General features: G+C 47.0%; 1 protein-coding gene across 1 annotated transcript in view; it reads right to left on the bottom strand.

Moving 5' to 3' along the window:
- Positions 1-24,539, bottom strand: part of LOC139266679 (equilibrative nucleobase transporter 1-like) — an 84,205-nt gene that overhangs the window by 5,633 nt on the left and 54,033 nt on the right. The window contains exons 8-10 of the mRNA XM_070884269.1: positions 18,387-18,552; positions 16,009-16,097; positions 2,719-2,924 (exon numbers count right to left, since the gene is read on the bottom strand). Coding sequence (XP_070740370.1) covers positions 2,719-2,924; positions 16,009-16,097; positions 18,387-18,552 — 461 coding nt within the window. The remainder of the gene's footprint in view (positions 1-2,718; positions 2,925-16,008; positions 16,098-18,386; positions 18,553-24,539) is intronic.

Raw genomic sequence — 24,539 nt, 5'->3', positions numbered from 1 at the left:
CTGCAAGCTTACTCTCATACTCTATTTTCCCTCTCCTAATTAAGCCCTTAATCCTCCTCTGCTGAATTCTAAATTTCTCCCTGTCCTCAGGTTTGCTGCTTATTCTGGCCAATTTATGTGCCTCTTCCTTGGATTTAACACTTTCCCTAATTTCCCTTGTTAACCACGATTGAGCCACCTTCCCTTTTTTTATTCTTATGCCACACAGGGATGTACAATTGTTGTAGTTCAGCCATGTGATATTTAAATGTCTGCCATTGCCTATCCACCGTCAACCCTCTAAGTATCATTCTCCAGTCTATCCTAGTCAATTCACATCTCATACCGTCGAAGTTTCCTTTCTTTAAGTTCAGGACCCTAGTCTCTGAATTAACTATGTCACTCTCCATCTTAATGAAGAATTCTATCATGTTATGGTCACTCTTCCCATGGGACCCCACATGACCAGATTGCTAATTAATCCTCTCTCGTTACACAAGACCCAGTCTAGGATGGCCTGCTCTCTAGTTGGTTCCTCGACATATTGGTCTATAAAACCATCCCTTATACACTCCAGGAAATCCTCCTCCATAGTACTGCTACCAGTTTGGTTAGCCCAATCAATATGCAAAATAAAGTCAGCCATGATAACTGCTGCACCCTTATTGCACGCGTCCCTAATTTCCTTTTGATTCCATCCCCAAACTCCCTACTACTGTTTGGTGGTCTGTACACAACTCCCACTAATGTTTTCTGCCCTTTGGTGTTTCGCAGCTCTACCACGTGGATTTGTGCATGAGGCATGTCAATGCTGAGCTGTCACATAACTGCAAAGGCTACCACTCTCTTAATGTACAGTTGGTGTGCGACCACGCCAAACACATCGAGATGGTGAATGCCCGCTATCCTGGCAGCACTCATGATGTCTTCATCCAGTGCCAGTCCGCTGTACCAGGAATCTTCCAGCCACCATGTCAAACCCGAGGATGGCTGCTAGGCAACAAGCGCTATCCGCTCTACCCCCGGCTGATGAATCCCTTCCTCAATCCCACTACTCGTGGCCAGCAATCATATAATGACAGCAATGCTGCCACGAGGAACTTAATCGAGCAGACCTTTGGGGAGCTCTAGCAATGGTTCTGCTTTCTTGACTGCTCCAGTACTCATCGGAGCGGGTGTCCCAACTTGTGGTGGTCTGCTGCATCCTCCAAAACTTGGCCATCATGAGGGCACAGCCCTTTCCACCACGGGTTCTGTGACAACCTCAGGAGGAAGAGGAAGAGAAAAAGGGAAATGGGAGGAGTCAGCCTGCAAATCTCTCTTCTGGCTGGGCTGACCGTGAGCACATAATCAAATTCCAGTTCCCTGGATTGAAACCCCAGATCCCCGTTGATCAACACTTCCCCACCTTACCATCCCTCTGTCACGGAACATCACAGCGTCCTCTTGGGCAAAATGCCAAAATGAAAATCACCACAAAAAAATTCCTGACATATTTTATGATTAATTCTAATATTACATTAAATGTCAACTAATAACCCTTGTGCATTCCCTTATTTTCTGTATTTTGTCCTTTGCCTGTCCTAGTGCTCCTACACAGTGCTGCCCCAGTGGCTGCAGCATGGCTGCTGGAAGGATGCTGACTTTCCATGGGGGACACGGCAGATTGCCTTGGAGGATGGCGCTAACAATTAGTGCCTCGGCACTTTTCCCCATGCAGATCGTGACGTCAATGAGTGTGCAATGCTCGCTGAGCGCCCGATCTGCAAACTTCAGTAGCACCCCCCGCCTTACCGCCTCGCACCGACAGCGACAGCGAGCGGAGGCGTAAACCAGTCAGCTGGTGGCTGGCGGGGCGCTACTTAAAGGGATGTGCTTCCGTTCTAAAGGTCAGTTATGCGGCAAGTGAGCGCATGATGTATCTGCAGACAGATAAATGCTGCTTCGTGTTGTGGGCCATCAAAGGACTTTGAACTTCATCCGACAGCATATCGCCATTCTGATGGCATTGGACAGGTTAGATGCAGGAAGAATGTTCCCGATGTTGGCGAAGTCCAGAACCAGGGGTCACAGTCTAAGGATAAGGGGTAAGTCATTTAGAACCAAGATGAGGAGAAACTTCTTCATTCAGAGAATTGTGAACCTGTGGAAATCTCGACCACAGAAAGTTGTTGAGGCCAGTTCATAGATATATTCAAAAGGGAGTTAGATGTGGCACTTACGGCTGAAAGGATCAAGGGGTATGGAGAGAAAGCAGGAATGAAGTCGCATGATCAGCCATGATCATATTGAATGGTGGTGTAGGCTCGAAGGGCCGAATGGCCTATTCCTGCACCTATTTTCTATGTTTCTATGTTTCTATCTTTTTGCATTCCCTGATTCATTGAGGGCTGGTGTGCAGACTCCAGTCGCCCTCTCTTCTAATGGCTGGAAGGTGCCTTCACCAATGCCAATTACACCACACCTCATTTTCGTTATCGCTTGAAGCCTAACGCCACTCACCTACGCAATTAGCGCCTGATTTAGCGCTCCCCTGCATTCTTTCAGTGCAGAGACTCAATTTCGCGGGCGTGGAGGTTGATTAGCGCCTGGCGCTAAACTTACAACTTTTCTAAAGTTGACGCTCCAGCCGGGCGTTAATGAATTTCTAGCTCCCTGTCTCACAATCCCAGATGTACCGGTACGCACTTTGGCCCCCGAATGGGGTCTCCCTTCCTTGGATATCGTGGGCTGACTTACGTGATGGCGGTGAATGCAGTGTGACTTCCGTACAGGAATGAACTGTTGACCAACTGCAGGATGAAGGTCAGATACTGGACCTTCAGCACGGGGATAGCGGCACTGATAGAGAACAGGATGCTTTGCGTGACTGTGATAGTGAGCGAGAGCACCGCTGACTTCATGTCAGCCAGTCTCTGTGAGACGGTGGAATCTGAGGGGGGACGAGAAAGAGGAGAAAATAAAACACTTAATCTGGGCTCAGCACATCCCCGAATCCCCCTCATACCCCAACCATCCCAGAGAGAGGGAGGGGCTCCCCCATACCACCCACTGTACACCAACTGTCCCAGAGAGAGGGGCTCCCCCATATCACCCGTTGTACCCCAACTCTCCCAGAGAGAGGGGCTGCCCCAAATCCCCTGTATCCAAATTATCCCAGAGAGAGAGGCTTCCCCCAAATACCCCGTACCCCAACTGTCCCAGATAGAGCGACTCCCCAATATCATCCACTGTACGTTAACTGTCCCAGAGAGAGGGGCTCCCCCAAATCCCCAGTACCCAAACTGTCCCAGAGAGAGAGAAGCCCCCACAAATCCTCTGTACCCTAACAGTCCCAGAGAGAGAGAGACTCCTCCAAATCCCCGTACCCAAATTGTCCCAGAGAGAGGCTCCTCCCAAATTCCCCATACCCCAACTGTCCCAGAGAGAGAGGCTCCCCGCAAATCCCCCGTACCCCAACTGTCACAGAGAGAGAGAGGCTCCTCCAAATCCGCCATACCCCAACTGTCCCAGAGAGAGAGGCTCCCCGCAAATCCCCCGTACCCCAACTGTCACAGAGAGAGAGAGGCTCCTCCAAATCCCCCATACCCCAACTGTCCCAGAGAGAGGCTCCCCCCAAATCCCCCGTACCCCAACTGTCCCAGAGATAGAGACAGGCTCCCCAAAATCCCCCATATCCCAACTGTCCCAGCGAGAGAGGGGCTCCCCCAAATCCCCCATATCCCAACCATCCGAGAGATAGTTCGGCAGAAGGATGGGAACCTGAGAACAAATTCAATAGCGAAGGATGTAAAGCTGAAATTTGAAAGCAAGAATGCAGAAAGCGAATCTGTAAGACAGAGGAAACACACGTTAGTAAGTAGCAATCAAGCAGGTCTTTCCATGTCAACTGGTCTAAACTTTAATGCAAGGCGTATAGCGAATGGGGCAGATAAGCTGAGAGCACAGGTAGACACTTGTGAGTATGACATTATAGCCATTACAGAGACATGGCTGAAGGAGAGGCAGGTTTGGCAGCTCAATATTCCTGGTTACAGGATTTTTAGAGAAGTCAGAAAGGGGGGTAAAATGGGGGTGGGGTCACAGTATTGATTAAAGAAACTATTCCAGCTGTGAGGAGGGATGATGTGTTTGAGGGATTATCAAATGAGGCCATATGGGTTGAACTGAAAAATATAAACGGGGCAATCACACTCGGGATGTATTTTAGACTACCAAACAGTGGGAGGGAGATAGAGGAGCAAATATGTCGGCAAATTTCTGTAAAGTCTAAAAACCATAGGGCAGAAATAATAGGATATTTCAACTATCCAAATATTGATTGGGACAAATATAGTGTGATGTGTATAGAGGGTGTGGAATTACTAAAATGCATTCAAAAGAACTTTTTTAGTCAGTATGTAACAAGCCCAACACGGGAGGGGGGCGGTTCTGGATTTAGTTTTGGGGAATGAAGCTGGGCAGGTGGAAGGAGTATTAATGGGAGAGCACTTAGGTGCCAGTAGCCATATTTCAGTCAGATTCAAGGTAGTTATGGATAATGACAAGGATAGACCAGGAATAAAAGTCCACAATTGAGGAAAAGCTAACTTTGCTAAGTTGATAGGTGAATTGGCCACAGTGGCCTGGAAACAGCTACTTGAAGGTAAATCTGTGTCGGAACAGTGGGAGGCATTCAAGGAGGAGATCCGGAAAGCTCAGGCCAAACATGTGCCATTAAAGAAAAAGGGTGCGTGTAACAATTCTAGAACCCTCAGGATGTCTAGGGACTTACAGGGGAGGATAAGGAAAAAAAGGGAAGCTTAAATACTATAGAATCTCAGGAGGAATGTAGAAAGTTCAGAGGTAAATTGAAAAATGATATTAGGAATTCTAAGAGAGAGCATGAAAAATTCTTGGCAAGTAAAATCAAGGAAAAGCCAAAGATGCTCTATAAATATATTGAACAAGAGGATAACTAAAGAAAGGGTCAGGCCTATTCGAGACAATGGGCCCAAATTTCCCCAGCTGCCTAGAGCGGCGTAGTTAGCCATGGTACGCCGACTTTGTGGGACAAAAAACGCGGCAAAAATTTACCTTTTAATTTGGCCGCTCCTTCATCGTTCTGGTCCAGTGGCGTGGCGCTGCAGAGCCTGCGGGGGGTGGGGGCGGAGCTTCTACCGTGCATGCTCAGCGCAGCCGGCATGGGGGCGGGGCTTGGGCCAGCATCTCTTCACGTGCCAACAGGGGGACGCATGTCCGTTTCAGCGTGCGCGCATGCGCAATGGAGCAGGAAGCTGGGCAATCGGCCAATTAAAGGGACAGCGTCCTCAGTGCCTCAGCATCATTGGCAATGGACCATATATAAAGGTAAGGTGTGAATAGTGATTTTTGGGTGGCTGAGGGAGTAGAAAAGACTGTTGCATAGGTGGAAGAAAGGTGAGAACTGTGATTTTTCAAGTGTAAGTCCAATACACCAATGACGTAAGAGTGTGCAACAAGAACAAAGAATTTCCTCCATGAGGAAGTGGAGAAACTAGTCACTGTCATTGTCACTGACAAATGGCTGGAGCTGGATATCAGTAAGAGTGGTCTCACAAAAGTTCCACCCAAAGAAATGAGAAGACGATGGAACCTAGTTGCAGAAGAATACTCCGCAGGAGTGAATACCGCAAGATCTGAAAGCCAGTGCAAAAAGAAATGGCAGGACGTTGGTCAAGTAGTGAGTGTAAGTAATATCTTCACCTTTAAATGTAATTGCAATTGTAAACGTGACCATCTGTATAAGTCCCACCATCAGAAGTGCACCATGTGTGAAATGTTGTATTTTCATCTTTGCAGAAGAAATTGGCCCACAACAAAAGGGAAAGACTTAAAACAGGAGGAGGACCGTCAAATCTGCACCAACTATCACCCCTAGAACAAAGGGTAGCTGCCCTGCTGAGTCGCACCTGCAGAAAAAGTATCAGCTGTGCACAAGCTGGACCCACACGCGAGGGTGAGGGTGAGTCATTAAAATCATTGTCACCCTTCAAATCAACCTGCTGACTGGCCTGATACGCATAAGACTATTCATGCGTCCCATCCTGCCCCATCCTGTGTTGCTCAGCATTTGACTGTTCTGTTGTATTTTGCAGAAGAAGAAGACAATCCTGAACATCCTGAAGATCCACCTGAAGATCCAGATGTGTGCTCTCCAGACCAAGGCAAGTGAGGGGAGGAGCGGTCCATGGAAATATGTTCACGGGAGAATGCTGATCGTGATATGGATCAGTCCATAGTACAGGGCAGCACACTGCCAGAAACCTCCATGAGCTCCACGGCGACATTCCATGGTTTCACACCTTCCAAGGTTGCGGGTCCCAGTGGCGGTGGTGAAATGCATGTTGGAACACCCAGTGCTCCACCGTCCCAGCCTGCGCCTCACACTGGAGGGGTGTCACTAGGCAGACCCATGGCGAGGGGAAGGAGAAGCCGACCAGTCTCTCCTGAGATCTAGCCTTCATCAGAAGTTAATCAGGTTATGTCATTGGGTAAGTAGACCAATGTTCTTACAAGATCACTCGTGGCGACCGTCAGTGGGGTGTGTGATGAGGTAGCGATACTGTCAGGAGAAATATCAGCACTGAGACGGAAACTGAGGGCAGGCATTTTGGAGGGTGTGCAAACGATGGCAGATGTCATGAGGGAACTAGCTGCTACAATAAGGGCACAAAGGCCAGATACTCAAATGCCACTCCCATTTCAATTCACGCACCAGCCACCGGTGAGACACAAGTCGGGCCCCCAATCCCCCCACCACCATCACCGACCCTATGAGGAAGTGCACTTTCCCCGAGATGTGGGTGAGGGATGGGTGCAGCCTTTCTTTGCTGTTGTTGCTATTGTTGCTGTTGTTGTTGAAGTGCATTGTAAACTTTCCAATAAAATATATTTTGCATTAAGACTGAATCATGTTCCATTATCACCACACAACATTTAGGAACAACTGTAAAAGAAAAACAAACCCTCACCCCTACAGTCATGTGTGCCTGCCGCCCCTCGCCCCAGCTGAAGGGCTAGCCGAAGCGTTCTGCAGTCAGCAAGGCAGGACTGCTCTATTTTCAGTAACTGATTTGTCTTTCCTTTATTTTTGATGATGTTGTGAAGAGGTTGTGCTGAAGATATCGTGATGTTGTGCTGATGCTGTGAAGGTATTTAGTGCTTTAGAATCCTCTAACTCACCTGCCCCCACCCCCCGCACCCCCTCACCCCCATCTCGAGCTACCTGTGCTGATTTCTTATATGTACGTAAGGTTTTCTGTGCCTACAAAAGTGGCCACATACACTGGCCTAAGTTAGTTTGGAGTAACTCTTAGCTGGCCAAATTTGCTTCTATGGCCAAAAGAGGTGGAAGTGGCTGGTAATGCCTCCTTTTGGAGAAAAAAAACTAAACTAATAAAAAACCTAACTAACTGACTTACACTGGAGCAGGTTAAATGGGGAAATTTGCGATTTTTAAGTTACTCCAAAAAAAGCTACTTGCACCAAAAAAAGCGGGGCATCTCCTGGGGAAATTTGAGCCCCATGAAGGTAATCTGTGTGTGGAGGTGAAAGATGTTGGTATGGTTCTTAATAAATACTTTGTGTCTGTTTTCACAAAGGAAAGGGGCAATGCCGATACTGCTATCGAGGAGGAGTGTGAAATTCTGGCTGAATTAAACATCGTGAGAGAGAAGGTATGGAGGGGTTTAGCAGCTTTGAAAGTGGATAATTCCCCAGGCCCGGATGAAATGCATCCCAGGCTGTTGAGCGAAGCAAAAGAGGAAATAGCAGAGTCCTTGACCATCATTTTCCAGTCCTCTTTGGATTCAGGCATGGTGCCGGAGGACTGCTAATATGGTACCCTTGTTTAAGAAGGGAGAAAGGGATAGGCCGGATAATTACAGGCCTGTTAGCCTAACCTCAGTGGTGGGAAAATTATTGGAAAGAATCCTGAAGGACAGATTAAATCTACATTTAGAAAGGCAAGGATTACTCAGGGACAGTCAACATGGATTTGTTAAGGGAAGATCGTGTTTAACTAATCTGTTTGAATTTTTTGAGGAGGTAACCAGGAGGGTCGATGAGGGTAGTGCATACGACATAGTGTATAAGGATTTAGTAAAGCTTTTGATAAGGTTCCACACGGCAGACTGGTCACAAAGGTAAAATCACATGGGATCCAGGGCAAAGTGGCAAGTTGGATCCAAAATTGGCTTAAAGGTCGGAAGCAAATGGTTGATGGATCTTTTTGTGATTGGAAGGATGTTTCCAGTGAGTTCCGCAGGGCTCAGTACTGGGTCCCTTGCTTTTTGTGGTACACATTAATGATCTAGATTTGAATATACGATTAAGAAGTTTGCAGATGACACTAAAATTGGCTGTGTGGTTGATACTAAAGAGGAAAGTCATGGCCTGCAGGAGGATATCAATCTATTGGTCGGATGAGCAGAACAGTGGAAAATGGAATTTAATTTAGAAAAGTGTGAGATAATGCACTTGGGGAGGGCTAATAATGAAAGGGCATACACATTAATCGGAAGGCCATTTAGAAATGTAAATTAACATAGGGACTTAGAGTGCTTGTCCACAGATCCCTGAAAGTAGCAGGCCAAAGGTAATCTGTGTGTGGAGGTGAAAGATGTTGGTATGGTTCTTAATAAATACTTTGTGTATGTTTTCACAAAGGAAAGGGGCAATGCCGATACTGCTAAAAAGGCACACAGAATGCTTGTCTTTCGCTGCCGAGGCATAGAATACAAGAGCAGGGAGGTTATGCTTAAATTGTATAATACCCTGGTTAGGCCACAGCTGGAGTACTGTGTGCAGTTCTGGTCGCCGTATTATAGAAAGGACCTGATTGTAACAGGAGATGGTGCAGAAGAGATTTACAAGGATGCTGCGTGAAATGGAGAAACTTAGCTATGAGGACAGATTGGATAGGTTGGGTTTTTTCTCATTGGAACAGAGGAGGCTGAGAGAAGACCTCATTGAGGTGTATGACACTTTGAGGGGCCTAGATATAGTGAATAGCAAGGGCCTCTTTCCCTTGGTGGAAGTGTCAATTACAAGGAGCATAGGTTTAAGGTGGTTGGTGAAAGGTTGAGAGGGGATTTGAGGGGAAGCTTCTTCACGGAGTGGACTGTGGAGGTCTGGAACTCACTGCCTGGAAAGATTGTAGAGGCAGAAACCCTCACCACATTAAAAAGATGCTTGGATGGGCACTTGAGGTGGAGGTTATGGATCTAGAGCTGGTAAGTGGGATTAGACTGGATAACCTCTGTTGGCTGGCGCAGATACGATGGTAAGTACTTCAGGGAATTGAATACAGCCAGAATGATCTCCTGAACTAGTTTCGATCACGTGGATGGGTCGGAGAGGAATTTTCCGAGATTTTCTTTCCCCAATTGGCCTGGGTTTTTATTCTGTTTTTTTACCTCTCCCAGGAGATCGCATGCCTCCAGGTGGGGTGGAGTTAAAAATGTTATGATGCATGGAATATTGCAGTTTTGTGGGGCGGGCTGGTTGGGCCGGATGCTATTTACCTTTCGCCATTGATTATTGTTCATAGGTTTATATGTAACCTTCAGGGCTGCTGACCGAGGGCCGTGTGGCTCTTTGTCGGCCGGCACGGACACGGTGAGCCGAAATGGCTTCCTACTGCGCTGCAAATTACTATGTTTCTATGTTTCTACATCATTGAATGATGAGATTAATAATGAATTAAGTACATTTAAAATTAAAAAAGAGGCTATATTTGTGATATATTCAGAGAGCACAGCACACACAGCTCCTAACATGGAGGCAGCTCTCTCGGAAGTCCCTGGAAACTGCCTAGTTCTGTTTAATGATTAACTATGCACTTGCAGTACACAATACATCCACATCCACAGTGTGGAGCTACAAACATTACAAGCTTACAGACATTACACTTCTCCCTCCTTAATGAAGAAGCCATCACAACAACCATCATACATAACTTTCATGTTTATACATAACACAGGATATAAACTTATTTTTTTTCCATATTTACAAATTTAACTTCACCACTTGTTTTCTGTTTCGAAAAGGATACCTTCACTTTCAAACAAAACATTCCAAACATGGTGTCGAATCTAAACTCATTCGAGGCTCATCCGGAGGAACATTTTCCCCCACGGAATGTCCTTGATTTTCATTTGAACTCACTCTAACTTCAGGCTCTTTGTTTTCCCGACTCGGACTCAGATTTTCATTCTGATTCTCTCCTGGATTTGTTTCCAGTACATTGACTTTAGGATTTGCTACTGGTGTATCAAAACTGTCTGATGAGTCATAAATAATTGAATCATTCCCACCTTCAACTCCTTCCCTGTCTGTAGGTAAATATGATCAATATGAACAAACCTAACCTGTCCATTATCAAACATCTTCATCAAATATGTGCGAGTACCACATATCTTCACCACTCTTCCTGGTAACCACTTTAACCATTTATGATGATGGTTCTTCACTCTCCTCTTCTGCCTTAATTTCAAAATTCTCTCTTTTACTCTACCTTTATCATGATTCTCTTTCTGTCTTAATTGTGTCTCTTCTACGGACTGTGCCAAATTTGGCTTTAACAACGAGAATCTGGTTCGTGGCTGTCATTTGAGAAACAACTCTGCTGGTGTCCTACCAGTAGTTGTATGAGGAGTGTTTCGATATGTAATCAAACCATTAGCCAATTTATGATCCAATGACAACTGTTGTTTCCTTGGTTTAGGATCTAACATTTGTTTTATGAGGGCACGTGTTATAATTTGTACATTGCGCGCTGTTGCACCATTCAAAGCAGGATGGTATGGTGGAACCTTGGTATGTTTCACACCATTTTTGTTCGTGAATTGTGCAAATTCTTCTGAACGAAATTGTGGTCCATTATCCGAAACAATTTCTTCAGGGAGGCCAAATGCAGAAAATAATTTTCGCAAAATGTCCAAGGTTTTACTTGTTGTTATTTTCCACATTGGAAACACCTCAACCCACTTCGAATAGCTATAATTCACAATGAACAATTGTCCTTCTAACTCAGCAAAATCAATATGTAGCGTTTGCCACACCCTGGGAGGCTATTTCCATGGCTGTAATGGTACTGGTGGTGGTTGCTTGCTTACCGATTGACATGTTGTACACTGCCTCACGATGTACTCTATATCTTTTTCAAGACCTGGCCACCATAAATAACTGCGTGCAAAAATCTTGGTCAAGCACATTCCGAGGTGCTGGTCATGGAGGTCTCCTCATAATTTGGAACTGAATTTATTTGGTATAACCACTCTTGCACCCCACATGATACAATCTTTATCGACTGATAATTCATTCCTACTAATGAAGAATGGATGTGTATCTTTGGCTGTTATCTGGTTTGGCCATCCATTTGCAATATACTCATACACCTTTGACATCACTGGGTCACGTTTGGTTGCTCTACCAATCTCTTCAGCTGTGACTGGCAGTTCATCAATGTATGAAAAATAAAAAACTTCTTCCCTATCGGGTGTAACTTGTGATGGGGAAGACAATCTAGACATTGCATCATCATTACTGTGATCAGCTGATCGTCTGTATTCAAATATCATATGTATATGCTGACAAAGTCAAAGCCCATCTCTGCATTCGGGCTGCAGCTAAGGTTGGAACTGGGGACTTTGGATGGAGGATTGCTGTTAGGGGATTATGGTCCTTAACGATGGTAAGCTTACGACCATTCAAGTATTTGTGAAACTTCTTGACCCCAAAAATTAATGCCAAAGCTTCACTTTCAATTTGCGCATAATTACTCTCATTGGCACTGAGAGTGCGTGAAGCAAAAGCAATTGGTCTCTCCTCCCCACTACTTAATACATGAGAGATTATTGCCCCAAATCCATACGGAGAGGCATCACATGCTAGCTTAATCTCCTCAGATATGTCATAGTGAACTAACATGGTGCTCTCTACCAATTTGCTTTTACACTTCTTGAATGCTGTATTGCATTCTTTTGGCCACTTCCAATGGGCCTGTTTTTTCAAAAGTTCATTCAGTGGATGTAATAATGTAGCCAAATTTGGTATGAACTTCCCATAATAGTTCCAAAGACACAAGAATGAACGAAGTTCAGTGACATTCCTGGGAGTGGGTTCATTTCTAATTGCATCCAATTTTTCCATGGTTGGATGTAAACCATCTTTGTCTACTCTGTACCCTAAGTACTCCACTGAGTTTTTAAATAACTCACACTTACGAGCAGACACTCGTACTTTGTGCTTCTCTAGCCGTTTGAGGACTTCATTCAATATGTTATTATGAATTTGCCTATTTGGTGCTGAAATTAGTATGTCATCCAAATAACATACTACCCCTTCAATACCTTGCAAAATCTGGTTCATCACACCTTGGAATATGGCAGGGGCGGAAGACACTCCAAACGGTAGCCTATTAAATTGATATAGGCCTAGATGAGTATTGATAGTCAAACATGACTTGGACTCCTCATCTAGTTCAAGCTGGAAGCAGGCATTCGTAAGATCCAGTTTTGAGAAGATCTGACCACCTGTCAGTGTTGTGAACAAATCTTTTATATTCGGCAATGTATTGGGGACATTACCCTCTAGAACCTGGTTTACGGTTTCTTTATAATCACCACACAATCTTACCTTGCCATCGGACTTAGGTACAACAACAATGGGTGTAGCCGAATTACATCGATCTATCTTACAAATAATGTTCTCAGTCTCTACTTTTTTGATTTCTTGCTCAACTTTCTCCTTGAGTGCTTATGGTATGGAACGTGGCTTGTAGTAAACCGATCTAGCGTCCTTCTGTACCCTGACACCCGCCTTGAAACTTTGGATCGGACTGCTCATTTCGCAGAACACCTTCAGATACTGCTTGATAACCTCTTCCGTTGATGAAAATCTCGCTTCCACACAGAAAATCTTACTCCAATCCAGCTTCAGTGAGCTCAACCAATTTCTTCCTCGTAAGGCAGACTTGTCTCCTTTCACTACTATTCGAGGCAAGTTCTGAAATTGATCTTTATATTTCACCGGTATGGTGATACGACCTACCACAGGAATTTTCTCTCCCGAGTAGCCTTACAGCTCTATCTTGGATTTCTTCAGTTGGAAATCATGCAATTTGTCGTAGTACAGTGACCCCGGTACAACACTCACGGATGCACCCGTGTCAATTTCCATTGGTATCTTGAATCCCGCAACAGCTATGTGGATTTTGATGCTTTCCGAATCGCTGTCCGTTAACCTCGTGCTTCTGATGACGTGTAACTCTAACATCTCCTCGTCCTATTGCTGTTCTTCCATGCTATGTAGTCTCTTTGGATTTCTACTCATAGCTTTGAACGCTGGACTCATAGCTTTAAAAGCTGGTTTACCCTTCAGTCGGCGTGCCTTCGCAAGATGCCCAGTCTTCCTGCAGAAGAAACACTCTGCCTTCATGTATGGGCAATTTTGAGCAATGTGTTATCCCAAGCACCTATCGCATGACTTCGACGCTCTGGTAGAATTTCCAGTTTCTGAGACATTCGGCCATGCCCGTCTTTTACTTTGAACCTGCAGGTGATTTACCTCGGTTGACTGACAACCGTAATCATTATTTAATTCTCAGGAATATTGTTCGGCCATGCTCTCAAAAGTCAAGTCATCTGTTGTCAATAACTTCCTTCTGATCGCATCATTTTTCACCCCACAAACAAAACGATCCCATAATGCTCGGTTTTGAAAGTGTCCAAAATTACAGTGCATCGATAGCTTTTTTAATGCTATGATGTAATCACCAATACTTTCATCAGCCTTTTGACTCCGAATCCCAAAACGATAGCTTTCAGCAATTTCTAACGGTTTGGGGTTATAGTGCTGCTCCAGCTTTGTTAAAATCTCTTTAAGCATTGTGTCTTTTGGCTCGTTAAGCACAAGCAGATTTACAAGGGTTTCGTATAATGCCAGACCTGCCTTGGATAAGAAGATCGCCCTCTTACGTTCCAACACAGCCTGGTTCTGGACTGCATTGTCTGGAACTTCGATTATGTTATTTGCAGTGAAATACATTTCTAGCTGATCCACGTACGCTTTAAAATGTTTCCGGTCGTGTCTATACTCACACAAATGTCCCAATACACCTGCCATTTTAATCTTTAGCTGTTCACACCATGTGCTGTAGTTTACCTCGGATTTTGTAGCTTTTTTCCAAAGACAGAAACTTCCAAAGTCTCTCTGTCGGCTGGCTGAATCCTTCACCAACAAAAATTAAGCTTTAAATCATCCGAAAAATCCCATCTCAGTTGCCAAATGTGATATATTCACAGAGCACAACACACACAGCTCCTAACATGGAGGCAGCTCTCTCGGAAGACCCCGGAAACTGCCTCGTTCTGCTTAATGATTAACTATGCACTTGCAGTACACAATACGTCCACATCCACAGTGTGGAGCTACAAACATTACAAGCTTACAGACATTACAATATTAAAAAATAAAAAGTAAAAAAACATACCCAAGACAGTTTTAAAGCTAATCGGCGTTTTACAATTAAAAAAAACGAAAGAATCTTTAACTCACCTTTCTTTGCAGAGTACTCACCGACCGGGCTGAAAAAGCAGCTTTCTGTGGTCAGTTCCCTCAGCGATCTGGATGGGCTTCCATTGAGGCCAAACTTAGGCCCGGGCACTTCGCTCGGCGGTGCACACAGGTTTTGATCCCAGCGGTCATGTCGCGATCTGGGCGGTCCCATTCAAAAGGTAAGTGGCAAACTTTCGCCGGGCGGTTTCTCTCATAAAAAACGCCCAAAAAATACGGCGAAAGTCTCCCCCTTAAAATTTCTATAGAGAGGATCCCCAAATCTCCCGTACCCCAACTGTCCCAGAGATAGAGACTCCCCCAAATCCCCGTACCCCAACCATCCTAGAGATAGAGAGGCTCCCCCCAAATCCCCCATATCCCAACTTTCCCAGAGATAGAGACTCCCCCAAATCCCCCGTGCCCCAACCATCCTAGAGATAGAGAGGCTCCCCCCAAATCCCCCATACCCCAACCATCCCAGAGAGAGAGAGAGGCTCCCCCAAATCCCCCATACCCCAACTGTCCCAGAGAGAGAGGCTGCCCCCAAATCCCCCATACCCCAACTGTCCCAGAGAGAGGCTCCCCCCAAATCCCTCTACCCCAACTGTCCCAGAGAGAGAGGCTCCTCCAAATCCCCCATACCCCAACTGCCCCAGAGAGTGGCTCCCCCAAATCCCCGTACCCCAACTTTCCCAGAGGTAGAGAGGCTCCCCCCAAATCGCCCGTACCCCAACTGTCCCAGAGATAGAGAGGCTCCCCCAAATCGCCCGTACCCCAACTGTCCCAGAGATAGAGAGGCACCCCCAAATCCCCCGTACCCCAACTGTTCCAGTAATAGAGAGGCTCCCCCAAATCGCCCATACCCAAACTGTCCCAGAGAGTGAGAGACTCCCCCAAATCCCCCATACCCCAACTGTCCCAAAAACAGAGTCACAGGAGCCCTTCATCTCCAATTGTCTGGGGCTGAATTTGATCCCTGGCCCCAGAGATCAGAGGTTTGTGTACCTGGGACAGGTGTGTGTTCACAGCTGGATTACCTGAGACTGGGATCGACTGTGTGTTCACAGCTGGATTACCTGAGACTGGGATCGACTGTGTGTTCACAGCTGGATTTCCTGAGACTGGGATCGACTGTGTGTTCACAGCTGGATTACCTGAGACTGGGATCGACTGTGTGTTCACAGCTGGATTACCTGAGACTGGGATCGACTGTGTGTTCACAGCTGGATTACCTGAGACTGGGATCGACTGTGTGTTCACAGCTGGATTACCTGAGACTGGGATCGACTGTGTGTTCACAGCTGGATTACCTGAGACTGGGATCGACTGTGTGTTCACAGCTGGATTACCTGAGACTGTGATCGACTGTGTGTTCACAGCTGGATTACCTGAGACTGGGATCGACTGTGTGTTCACAGCTGAGACATTATCAGAAGGTTGGGCTCTGCCTTTGTGCCGGTCCATGATTAGCCCATTCCAGGGGGCGCAGAAAATACCACACAATAGTGTGAAGGCAAACGCGTTTGTAAACCTGCTGACTGAAGAGAGAGAGAGAGAGGGACAGAGAGAGAGAGACATAGAGAAAAGATAGAGATAGAGAGAGAGAGGCACATGGAAAAAGAGAGAAAGAGAAAGAGACAGAGAGAGAGAGAAATACAGAGAACAGAATCAGAAAGAGAGAGATAGTGTGACAGAGACAAGGACAGAGAGTGAAACATAGAGACAGAGAAAGAGAGAGAGATAGGCAGAGAGTGGCAGAGACAGAAAAAGATATAGAGAGAGACAGAGTTACAGATACCAAGGCAGAGAGAGAAACATAGAGAGAACAGAGACAGAACGAGACAGAGAGAGTAACAGAGACAAGGACAGAGAGAGAGGCAGAGAGAGACAGAGAGAGATACAGAGGGAGACAGAGACAGACAGAGAGACACAGAGAGACAGAGACAAAGATGGAAACCAGAGACAGACAAAGACATAGAGAGAGACAGAGAGAGAGAGAGAGAGGCAGGGAGTCAGTGAGAGAGAGGCAGGGAGAGAGTGAGAGAGAGGTAAAGAGGGAGAAACAGACAGAGGCAGATAGTTAGAATCAAACAACATTTTGCTGCTTTTTTGCTCAATATTTTGTGATTTTTTTTCCTGAGGTGTCGTTTGGGATGAGTCCCACACATGAGGGAGTGGGATTTAGAATGGTGAAGCCAAATCCTGCTCTCCCACAGATAGACACACAACTTGGGATGTGAGTTTTAGTGTTGATTGGGATACAAGTCTCGGTGCAGATTGGGATACAAGGTGCGGATTGGGATTCGAGTCTCAATGCGGAGTGGACTACGAGGTGTGGATTGGGATACAAGTCACGGTATGCATTGGGATTCAAGTCTCAGTGTGCATTGGGATTCGAGTCTCGATGCGGATAGGGATACGAGGTGTGGATTGGGATACGAGGTGCGGATTGGAATACAAGGTGTGGATTGGGATATGACATGCGGATTGGGATACGAGAGGAAAATCGACAGACAAGGAGACACCCAATGACATCACAGAGGTTGGAGCCCACGTGATGACATCAAAGAGGTTGGCGCCCACGCGATGACATCACAGAGGTTGGCGCCCACACGATGACATCACAGGGGTTGGTGCCCATGCGATGACATCACAGGGGTTGGCGCCCATGTGATGACATCACAGGGGTTTTTGCCCACGCGATGACAGTTGGCGCCCACGTGATGACATCATGGGTTGGAGCCCACGCGATGACATCACAGAGGTTGGCGCCCATGCAATGACATCACAGGGGTTGTGTAGGCCTCTCCTGCTCTGTGTGTGTGGGGCTCAGTACCACACAGGGTGTGAGATTAGCTAACTGAGCACAGGTCGGGGATGGAGCCTGGGCCTTTACTGCTCTGTGCCTTAGAGAGGGAGAGAGAGAGGGAGAGAGAGAGACAGACAGGTGACCCTGCTCCTCACACCCCATCTGCTCCCTGGACACCTCACCTCACTGAGATGTGATCGGGCTGGGAGTGAACAAAGGCTCATTCACCAACTTCTCTCCCCTTTCCCTCTCTCTCTCCCGACTCGTTCTCCCCACCTCTCCCCCAATCTCCACTCCCCCATTCTCTCTTCCCCCATTTAACTCTCCCTCTGCTCTCCCTCTTCCCCTCCCTCGCCACTCACCCTCTGTCTCTCCCTCATCCCTTTCTCTCTCTCCCCTCTCCTTTCCCTCTCCCTTCCTCTCTCTCCCCCTCTCTTTGCTTTCTCATCCATCTCCTCTCTCCCTTCTTCTCTCTCCCTCCCTTCCATCTCCCTCTCGACCTCCAAATTTCTCTCCTCCTCCATCTCTCTCTCTCTCTCTCTGCCCTCCCTCCATCTCTCCTCTCTCTCCCCTACCTCTCTCTCCCCTCTCTCTCTCTCCCATTCCCTTACTCCCTCTCTCTGTCCCTCCCCCTCTCCCCTCTCTCCCTCCTCTCCCACTCTCCACCCTCCCTGTCTCCACCTCTCTCTCTCTCTCTCCCACTCTGTCCCTCCCTCACTCTTCCCCTTCTCTCTCTCTCTCTCTCTTCCTCTGTCTCCCCTCTCTTTCTATCCTCCACTCCCCTCTCTCCCTGTGTCTCCCCGCACTCTCCCCCATGACTATCTCCCTCACCCCTCCCCCTCTCTCCCTGTATCACTCTTCACCTTGTTCCCCTTCTTTACTCTCCCCCCCCTCACTCTCTCTCTCCCCCTCTCTCTCTCCTCCTTTCTCTCCCCCCTTTCCCCCTCACCATCTCTCTCCCTCTCCCCTTCTACCCCTCTCCCCTCCCTATAATCAGCGAGTGACCTCTGCCCCTTACCTTGTCTGGAGTCACCGCTGGCGAGCAGGCTGAGCATGGGGTTCAGGGTGCCGATGAACAGGTTGAGTCGGAGCTGCATGATGGAGAGCCAAAGCATGTGAGTGAGGAAGAGCTTGGAGAAGATGCAGCTCCTGAAGGAGGGAATCTCCTCCTCATTCCCTTCTGCCTCCGAGTTTGTAGTGGGAGGGGAGGAGAAACAAAGAGTTAAATGGAGCAAGAATTAGCCAAGGAAAAATGTATCGCAGTCTTCAGACATTTCACAGAACAATTTCGACCAGGGCGGCCGACTGGAAATCCTCGCCCTTTCCCACCCTAACTTATAGCACAGAAGGAGGCCAATCGGCCCATCCTACCTGTGCTGGCACTTTGAAAGATTCCATTCAATTAGTTCCACTTCCCCTCTGCTCTGTCCCCATAGCCCTGCAAATGGAGTTCCCCTTCAAGTATTTATCTCATTCCCCTTTTGAACGTTATTATTGAATCTGCTTCCACCGTCCTTTCACGCAACGCATTCCGGATCACAACGACTCACAGTGTAAAAATAAATTATCCTCATCTTCCCTCTGGTTCTTTTGCCGATTATCATAAACCTGTGCCCTCTGGTTACCCATCTCCTGCCTGTGGAAACAGTTTCTCTCTATTTACTCAATCAAAACCCTTCAGGACTTTGAATATCTCCATCAAATCTCCCCTTAACCTTCTCTGCTGTAAGGAGAACAACCCCAGCTTTTCCAGTCTCCACATAACTGAAGTCCCTCATCCCGGGAACCCTTCTGGTAAATCTCCCCTTAACCTTCTCTCAGGCCTTGACATCCTTCCTAAAGTGTGGGGCCCAGAATTGGCCACAATACTCCAGCTGAGCCCTAACCAAGGTTTAGCAATAACTTCCTTGCTTTTGAACTCTCTGGCCTAGAAATTCCTCTCGGGCTGAAATGGACCTGAATTCCAGGGTCTGCGTGTAACGGGGGGCCGGTCCGATACCGCCATTGTGCACCACCAGCAGAGATGGATTTCTCGGCCTATGCCTCCACAAATAAAACAAAGGAGCCTACATGGAAAAGAGGGGAAGAGAGAAGGGGAAATGGAGAGACAAGGGGAAAGGGAAAAATGGAAAGGGAAGGGTAGGAAAAGGGAAGGGGAAGGGGAAAGGGTGATCGGGGAAAAGGAAAGAGGGAAGGGGAGAATGGGAAGGGGTGAGGGGAAAAGGAAAGGGTGCAATCAAAAGGGGGAAGGGAGAAATGCGGAAGGGGAAAAGGGAGTGGGAAAGGGGGAAAGAAAGAGCGGAAGGGGAAAGGGAGAGGAAAGGAGAGGGTAAAGTGGGAAGGTGTAAGGGAGAAGGGTGAAGAGGGGAGAGGAATGGGGGAGAGAGGAGTGGGTGAGGGAGGAGCTGGAGTGGGGGAGAGGGGGACAGGAAAGTTGAAAGGGAGAGTGAGAAGAGAGGGGGAGAGAGGGGGATGGAGGGGATTGGGAGAGGGAAGAGAGAATGTGACAGGGAGGGGAGATGGAGAGAGAAGGGGAATGGGGAAGGTGAGGAGGAGGGGTAGAGGGATAGGGGAGGTGGGCGCGGAGGGGGAAGATGTTCTCACCTCTTGGTCCAAGCAACCGGGGATTCACACCATCAATTATCTCCATCTCTTCGTGACTCTCGCTCCTGTCTCCCTCTGTCACTTTCCTTCTCTCCCCCGTGTCTCCTTCTGTCTCTTCCCTTCTCTCTCCCCTGTCTCCCTCTGTCTCTTCCCTTCTCTCCCCGCTATCTCCCTCTGTCACTTTCCTTCTCTCCCCCGTGTCTCCTTCTGTCTCTTCCCTTCTCTCCCCCCTGTCTCCTTCTGTCTCTTCCCTTCTCTCTCCCCTGTCTCCCTCTGTCTCTTCCCTTCTCTCCCCGCTATCTCCCTCTGTCTCTTCCCTTCTCTCCCCCCTGTCTCCTTCTGTCTCTTCCCTTCTCTCTCCCCTGTCTCCCTCTGTCTCTTCCCTTCTCTCCCCGCTATCTCCCTCTGTCTCTTCCCTTCTCTCCCCCCTGTCTCCTTCTGTCTCTTCCCTTCTCTCCCCCCTGTCTCCTTCTGTCTCTTCCCTTCTCTCTCCCCTGTCTCCTTCTGTCTCTTCCCTTCTCTCTCCCCTGTCTCCTTCTGTCTCTTCCCTTCTCTCCCCCCTGTCTCCTTCTGTCTCTTCCCTTCTCTCTCCCCTGTCTCCTTCTGTCTCTTCCCTTCTCTCTCCCCTGTCTCCTTCTGTCTCTTCCCTTCTCTCCCCCCTGTCTCCTTCTGTCTCTTCCCTTCTCTCTCCCCGACTCCTTCTGTCTCTTCCCTTGTCTCGCTCCTATCTCCATCCATCCCTCCGTAAGGCTTCCTCTGGCTCTCAGTCCCTTCCACGCAGGAGAAGGTTTTCAATTCAAACTTCGCACAAATCATCCTGTCCGAACAAAGCAAGAAATTCCTCGTTAAATACAGCGTCTAATTCTTTCAATTAACACCCACCCCGGGGTATCTGTTATTCTAAATATAAACCATCTGAACCCATTGATTAGATTCCAGCCTGTAACACTCTGGAGTATCTGTTGTGCGATATATAAACACCCGCAAACCCCGCAATTAGATTCCAGCCTTTAACTTACTCTTGGTTTTATTTATAAACTGTTCAAACCCCTCGATTAGATTCCAGCTTGTAATTCACTCCCAGAATTTCTGTTATTCTATATATAAATGATCATCGATTAGATTCTAGCCTGTTAAACTCCGGGGTATCTGTTATGCTCTATATAAACAACCCCAAATTCCTCAATTAGATTCCAGTTTGTAATTCACACCCTCACCACCACCATTGATGCTCTCGTCCCTGTTGAAACAACGGAGTAGCTATTTGTACTAAGTCTCCCTTCTGCACATGTGTCTCCCAACGCAAGAGTTAGGAAAATATCACCGACTCCGCCCCTCCCCCAGCGCAATTCCAACTCCACGATGGTATGTTGCCTCCCTGGTGCAAGGGTCAAGGATGTCTCGGAGCGGGTTGAGGACATTTTGAAGAGGGAGTGTGAACATACAGTTGTCATGGTGCATATAGGTACCAATGATATAGGTAAAAATGGGATGAGGTCCTACAAGACGAATTTAGGGAGCTAGGAGCTAAATTAAAAAGTAGGACCTCAAAAGTAGTAATTTCAGGATTGCTACCAGTGCCACATGCTAGTCAGAGTAGGAATTGCAGGATAGCTCAGGTGACTACGTAGCTTGAGGAGTGGTGCAGAAGGGAGGGATTCAAATTCCTGGTACATTGGAACTGGTTCTGGGGGAGGTGGGACCAGTACAAACTGGACGGTCTGCACCGAGGCAGGACTGGAACCAATGTCCTAGGGGGAGTGTTTGTTAGTGCTGTTGTGGAGGGGTTAAACTAATATTGCAGGTGGATGGGAACCTATATAGGGAGACAGAGGGAAGTAGAATGGGGGCAGAAGCAAAAGATAGATAGAAGAAAAGTAAAAGTGGAGCACAGAGAAACCCAAGGCAAAAAGCAAAAAGGACCACATTATAGCAAAATCCTAAAGGGGCAAAGGGTGTTAAAAAGACAAGCCTGAAGGGTCTGTGCCTCAATGCGAGGATTATTCGGAATAAGGTGGACGAATTAAATGCGCAGATAGCAGTTAACCGATATGATATAATTGGCATCACGGAGACATGGCTCCAGGTGACCAAGGCTGGGAACTCAACATCCAGGGGTATTCAACATTTAGGAAGGATAGACAGAAAGGAAAAGGAGGTGGGGTGACGTTGCTGGTTAAAGAGGAAATTAATGCAATAGTAAGGAAGGACATTAGCTTGGATGATATGGAATCTGTATGGGTGGAGCTATGGAATACCAAAGGGCAGAAACCGCTAGTGGGAGTTGTGTACAGATCACCAAATAGCAGTAATGAGGATGCGGACAGCATCAAACAAGAAATTAGGGATGTGTGCAATAAAGATACAGCAGTTACCATGGGCGACTTTAATCTACATATTGACTGGACTAACCAAACTGGTAGCAATACGTTGGAGGAGGATTTCCTGGAGTGTATTAGGGATGGTTTTCTGGACCAATATATCAAGGAACCAACTAGAGGGCCAGCCATCCGAGGCTGGGTGATGTGTAATGAGAAAGGACTAATTAATTGTTGTGTGAGGCCCCTTGAGGAAGAGTGACCATAATATGGTAGAATTCCTTACATAGAAACATAGAAACATAGAAAATAGGTGCAGGAGTAGGCCATTCGGCCCTTCTAGCCTGCACCGCCATTCAATGAGTTCATGGCTGAACATGCAACTTCAGTACCCCATTCCTGCTTTCTCACCATACCCCTTGATTCCCCTAGTAGTAAGGACTTCATCCAACTCCTTTTTGAATATATTTAGTGAATTGGCCTCAACAACTTTCTGTGGTAGAGAATTCCACAGGTTCACCACTCTCTGGGTGAAGAAATTCCTCCTCATCTCGGTCCTAAATGGCTTCCCCCTTATCCTTAGACTGTGTCCCCTGGTTCTGGACTTCCCCAACATTGGGAACATTCTTCCTGCATCTAACCTGTCTAACCCCGTCAGAATTTTAAACGTTTCTATGAGGTCCCTTCTCATTCTTCTGAACTCCAGTGAATACAAGCCCAGTTGATCCAGTCTTTCTTGATAGGTCAGTCCCGCCATCCCGGGAATCAGTCTGGTGAACCTTCGCTGCACTCCCTCAATAGCAAGAATGTCCTTCCTCAGGTTAGGAGACCAAAACTGTACACAATACTCCAGGTGTGGCCTCACCAAGGCCCTGTACAATTGTAGCAACACCTCCCTGCCCTTGTACTCAAATCCCCTCGCTATGAAGGCCAACATGCCATTTGCTTTCTTAACCGTCTGCTGTACCTGCATGCCAACCTTCAATGACTGATGTACCATGACACCCAGGTCTCTTTGCACCTGCCCTTTTCCTAATCTGTCACCATTCAGATAATAGTCTGTCTCTCTGTTTTTACCACCAAAGTGGATAACCTCACATTTATCCACATTATACTTCATCTGCCATGCATTTGCCCACTCACCTAACCTATCCAAGTCGCTCTGCAGCCTCATAGAATCCTCCTTGCAGCTCACACTGCCACCCAACTTAGTGTCATCCGCAAATTTGGAGATACTACATTTAATCCCCTCGTCTAAATCGTTAATGTACAGTGTAAACAGCTGGGGCCCCAGCACAGAACCTTGCGGTACCCCACTAGTCACTGCCTGCCATTCTGAAAAGTCCCCATTTACTCCTACTCTTTGCTTCCTGTCTGACAACCAGTTCTCAATCCATGTCAGCACACTACCCCCAATCCCATGTGCTTTAACTTTACACATTAATCTCTTGTGTGGGACCTTGTCGAAAGCCTTCTGAAAGTCCAAATATACCACATCAACTGGTTCTCCCTTGTCCACTCTACTGGAAACATCCTCAAAAAATTCCAGAAGATTTGTCAAGCATGATTTCCCTTTCACAAATCCATGCTGACTTGGACCTATCATATTACCTCTTTCCAAATGCACTGCGATGACATCCTTAATAATTGATTCCATCATTTTACCCACTACCGATGTCAGGCTGACCGGTCTGTAATTCCCTGTTTTCTCTCTCCCTCCTTTTTTAAAAAGTGGGGTTACATTGGCTACCCTCCACTCCATAGGAACTGATTCAGAGTCAATGGAATGTTGGAAAATGACTGTCAATGCATCCACTATTTCCAAGGCCACTTCCTTAAGTACTCTGGGATGCAGTCCATCAGGCCCTGGGGATTTATCGGCCTTCAATCCCATCAATTTCCCCAACACAATTTCCCGACTAATAAGGATTTCCCTCAGTTCCTCCTCCTTACTAGACCCTCCGACCCCTTTTATATCCGGAAGGTTGTTTGTGTCTTCCTCAGTGAATACCGAACCAAAGTACTTGTTCAATTGGTCCACCATTTCTTTGTTCCCCGTTATGACTTCCCCTGATTCTGACTGCAGGGGACCTACGTTTGTCTTTACTAACCTTTTTCTCTTTACATATCTATAGAAACTTTTGCAATCCGTCTTAATGTTCCCTGCAAGCTTCTTCTCATACTCCATTTTCCCTGCCCTAATCAAACCCTTTGTCCTCCTCTGCTGAGTTCTAAATTTCTCCCAGTCC

This window comes from Pristiophorus japonicus, chromosome 7 (genome assembly GCF_044704955.1).
Source record: "Pristiophorus japonicus isolate sPriJap1 chromosome 7, sPriJap1.hap1, whole genome shotgun sequence".
Taxonomy (NCBI): domain Eukaryota; kingdom Metazoa; phylum Chordata; class Chondrichthyes; family Pristiophoridae; genus Pristiophorus; species Pristiophorus japonicus.
Note: the sequence above shows the minus strand (reverse complement) of the source record. Positions and strands in the feature narration are given on the sequence as shown.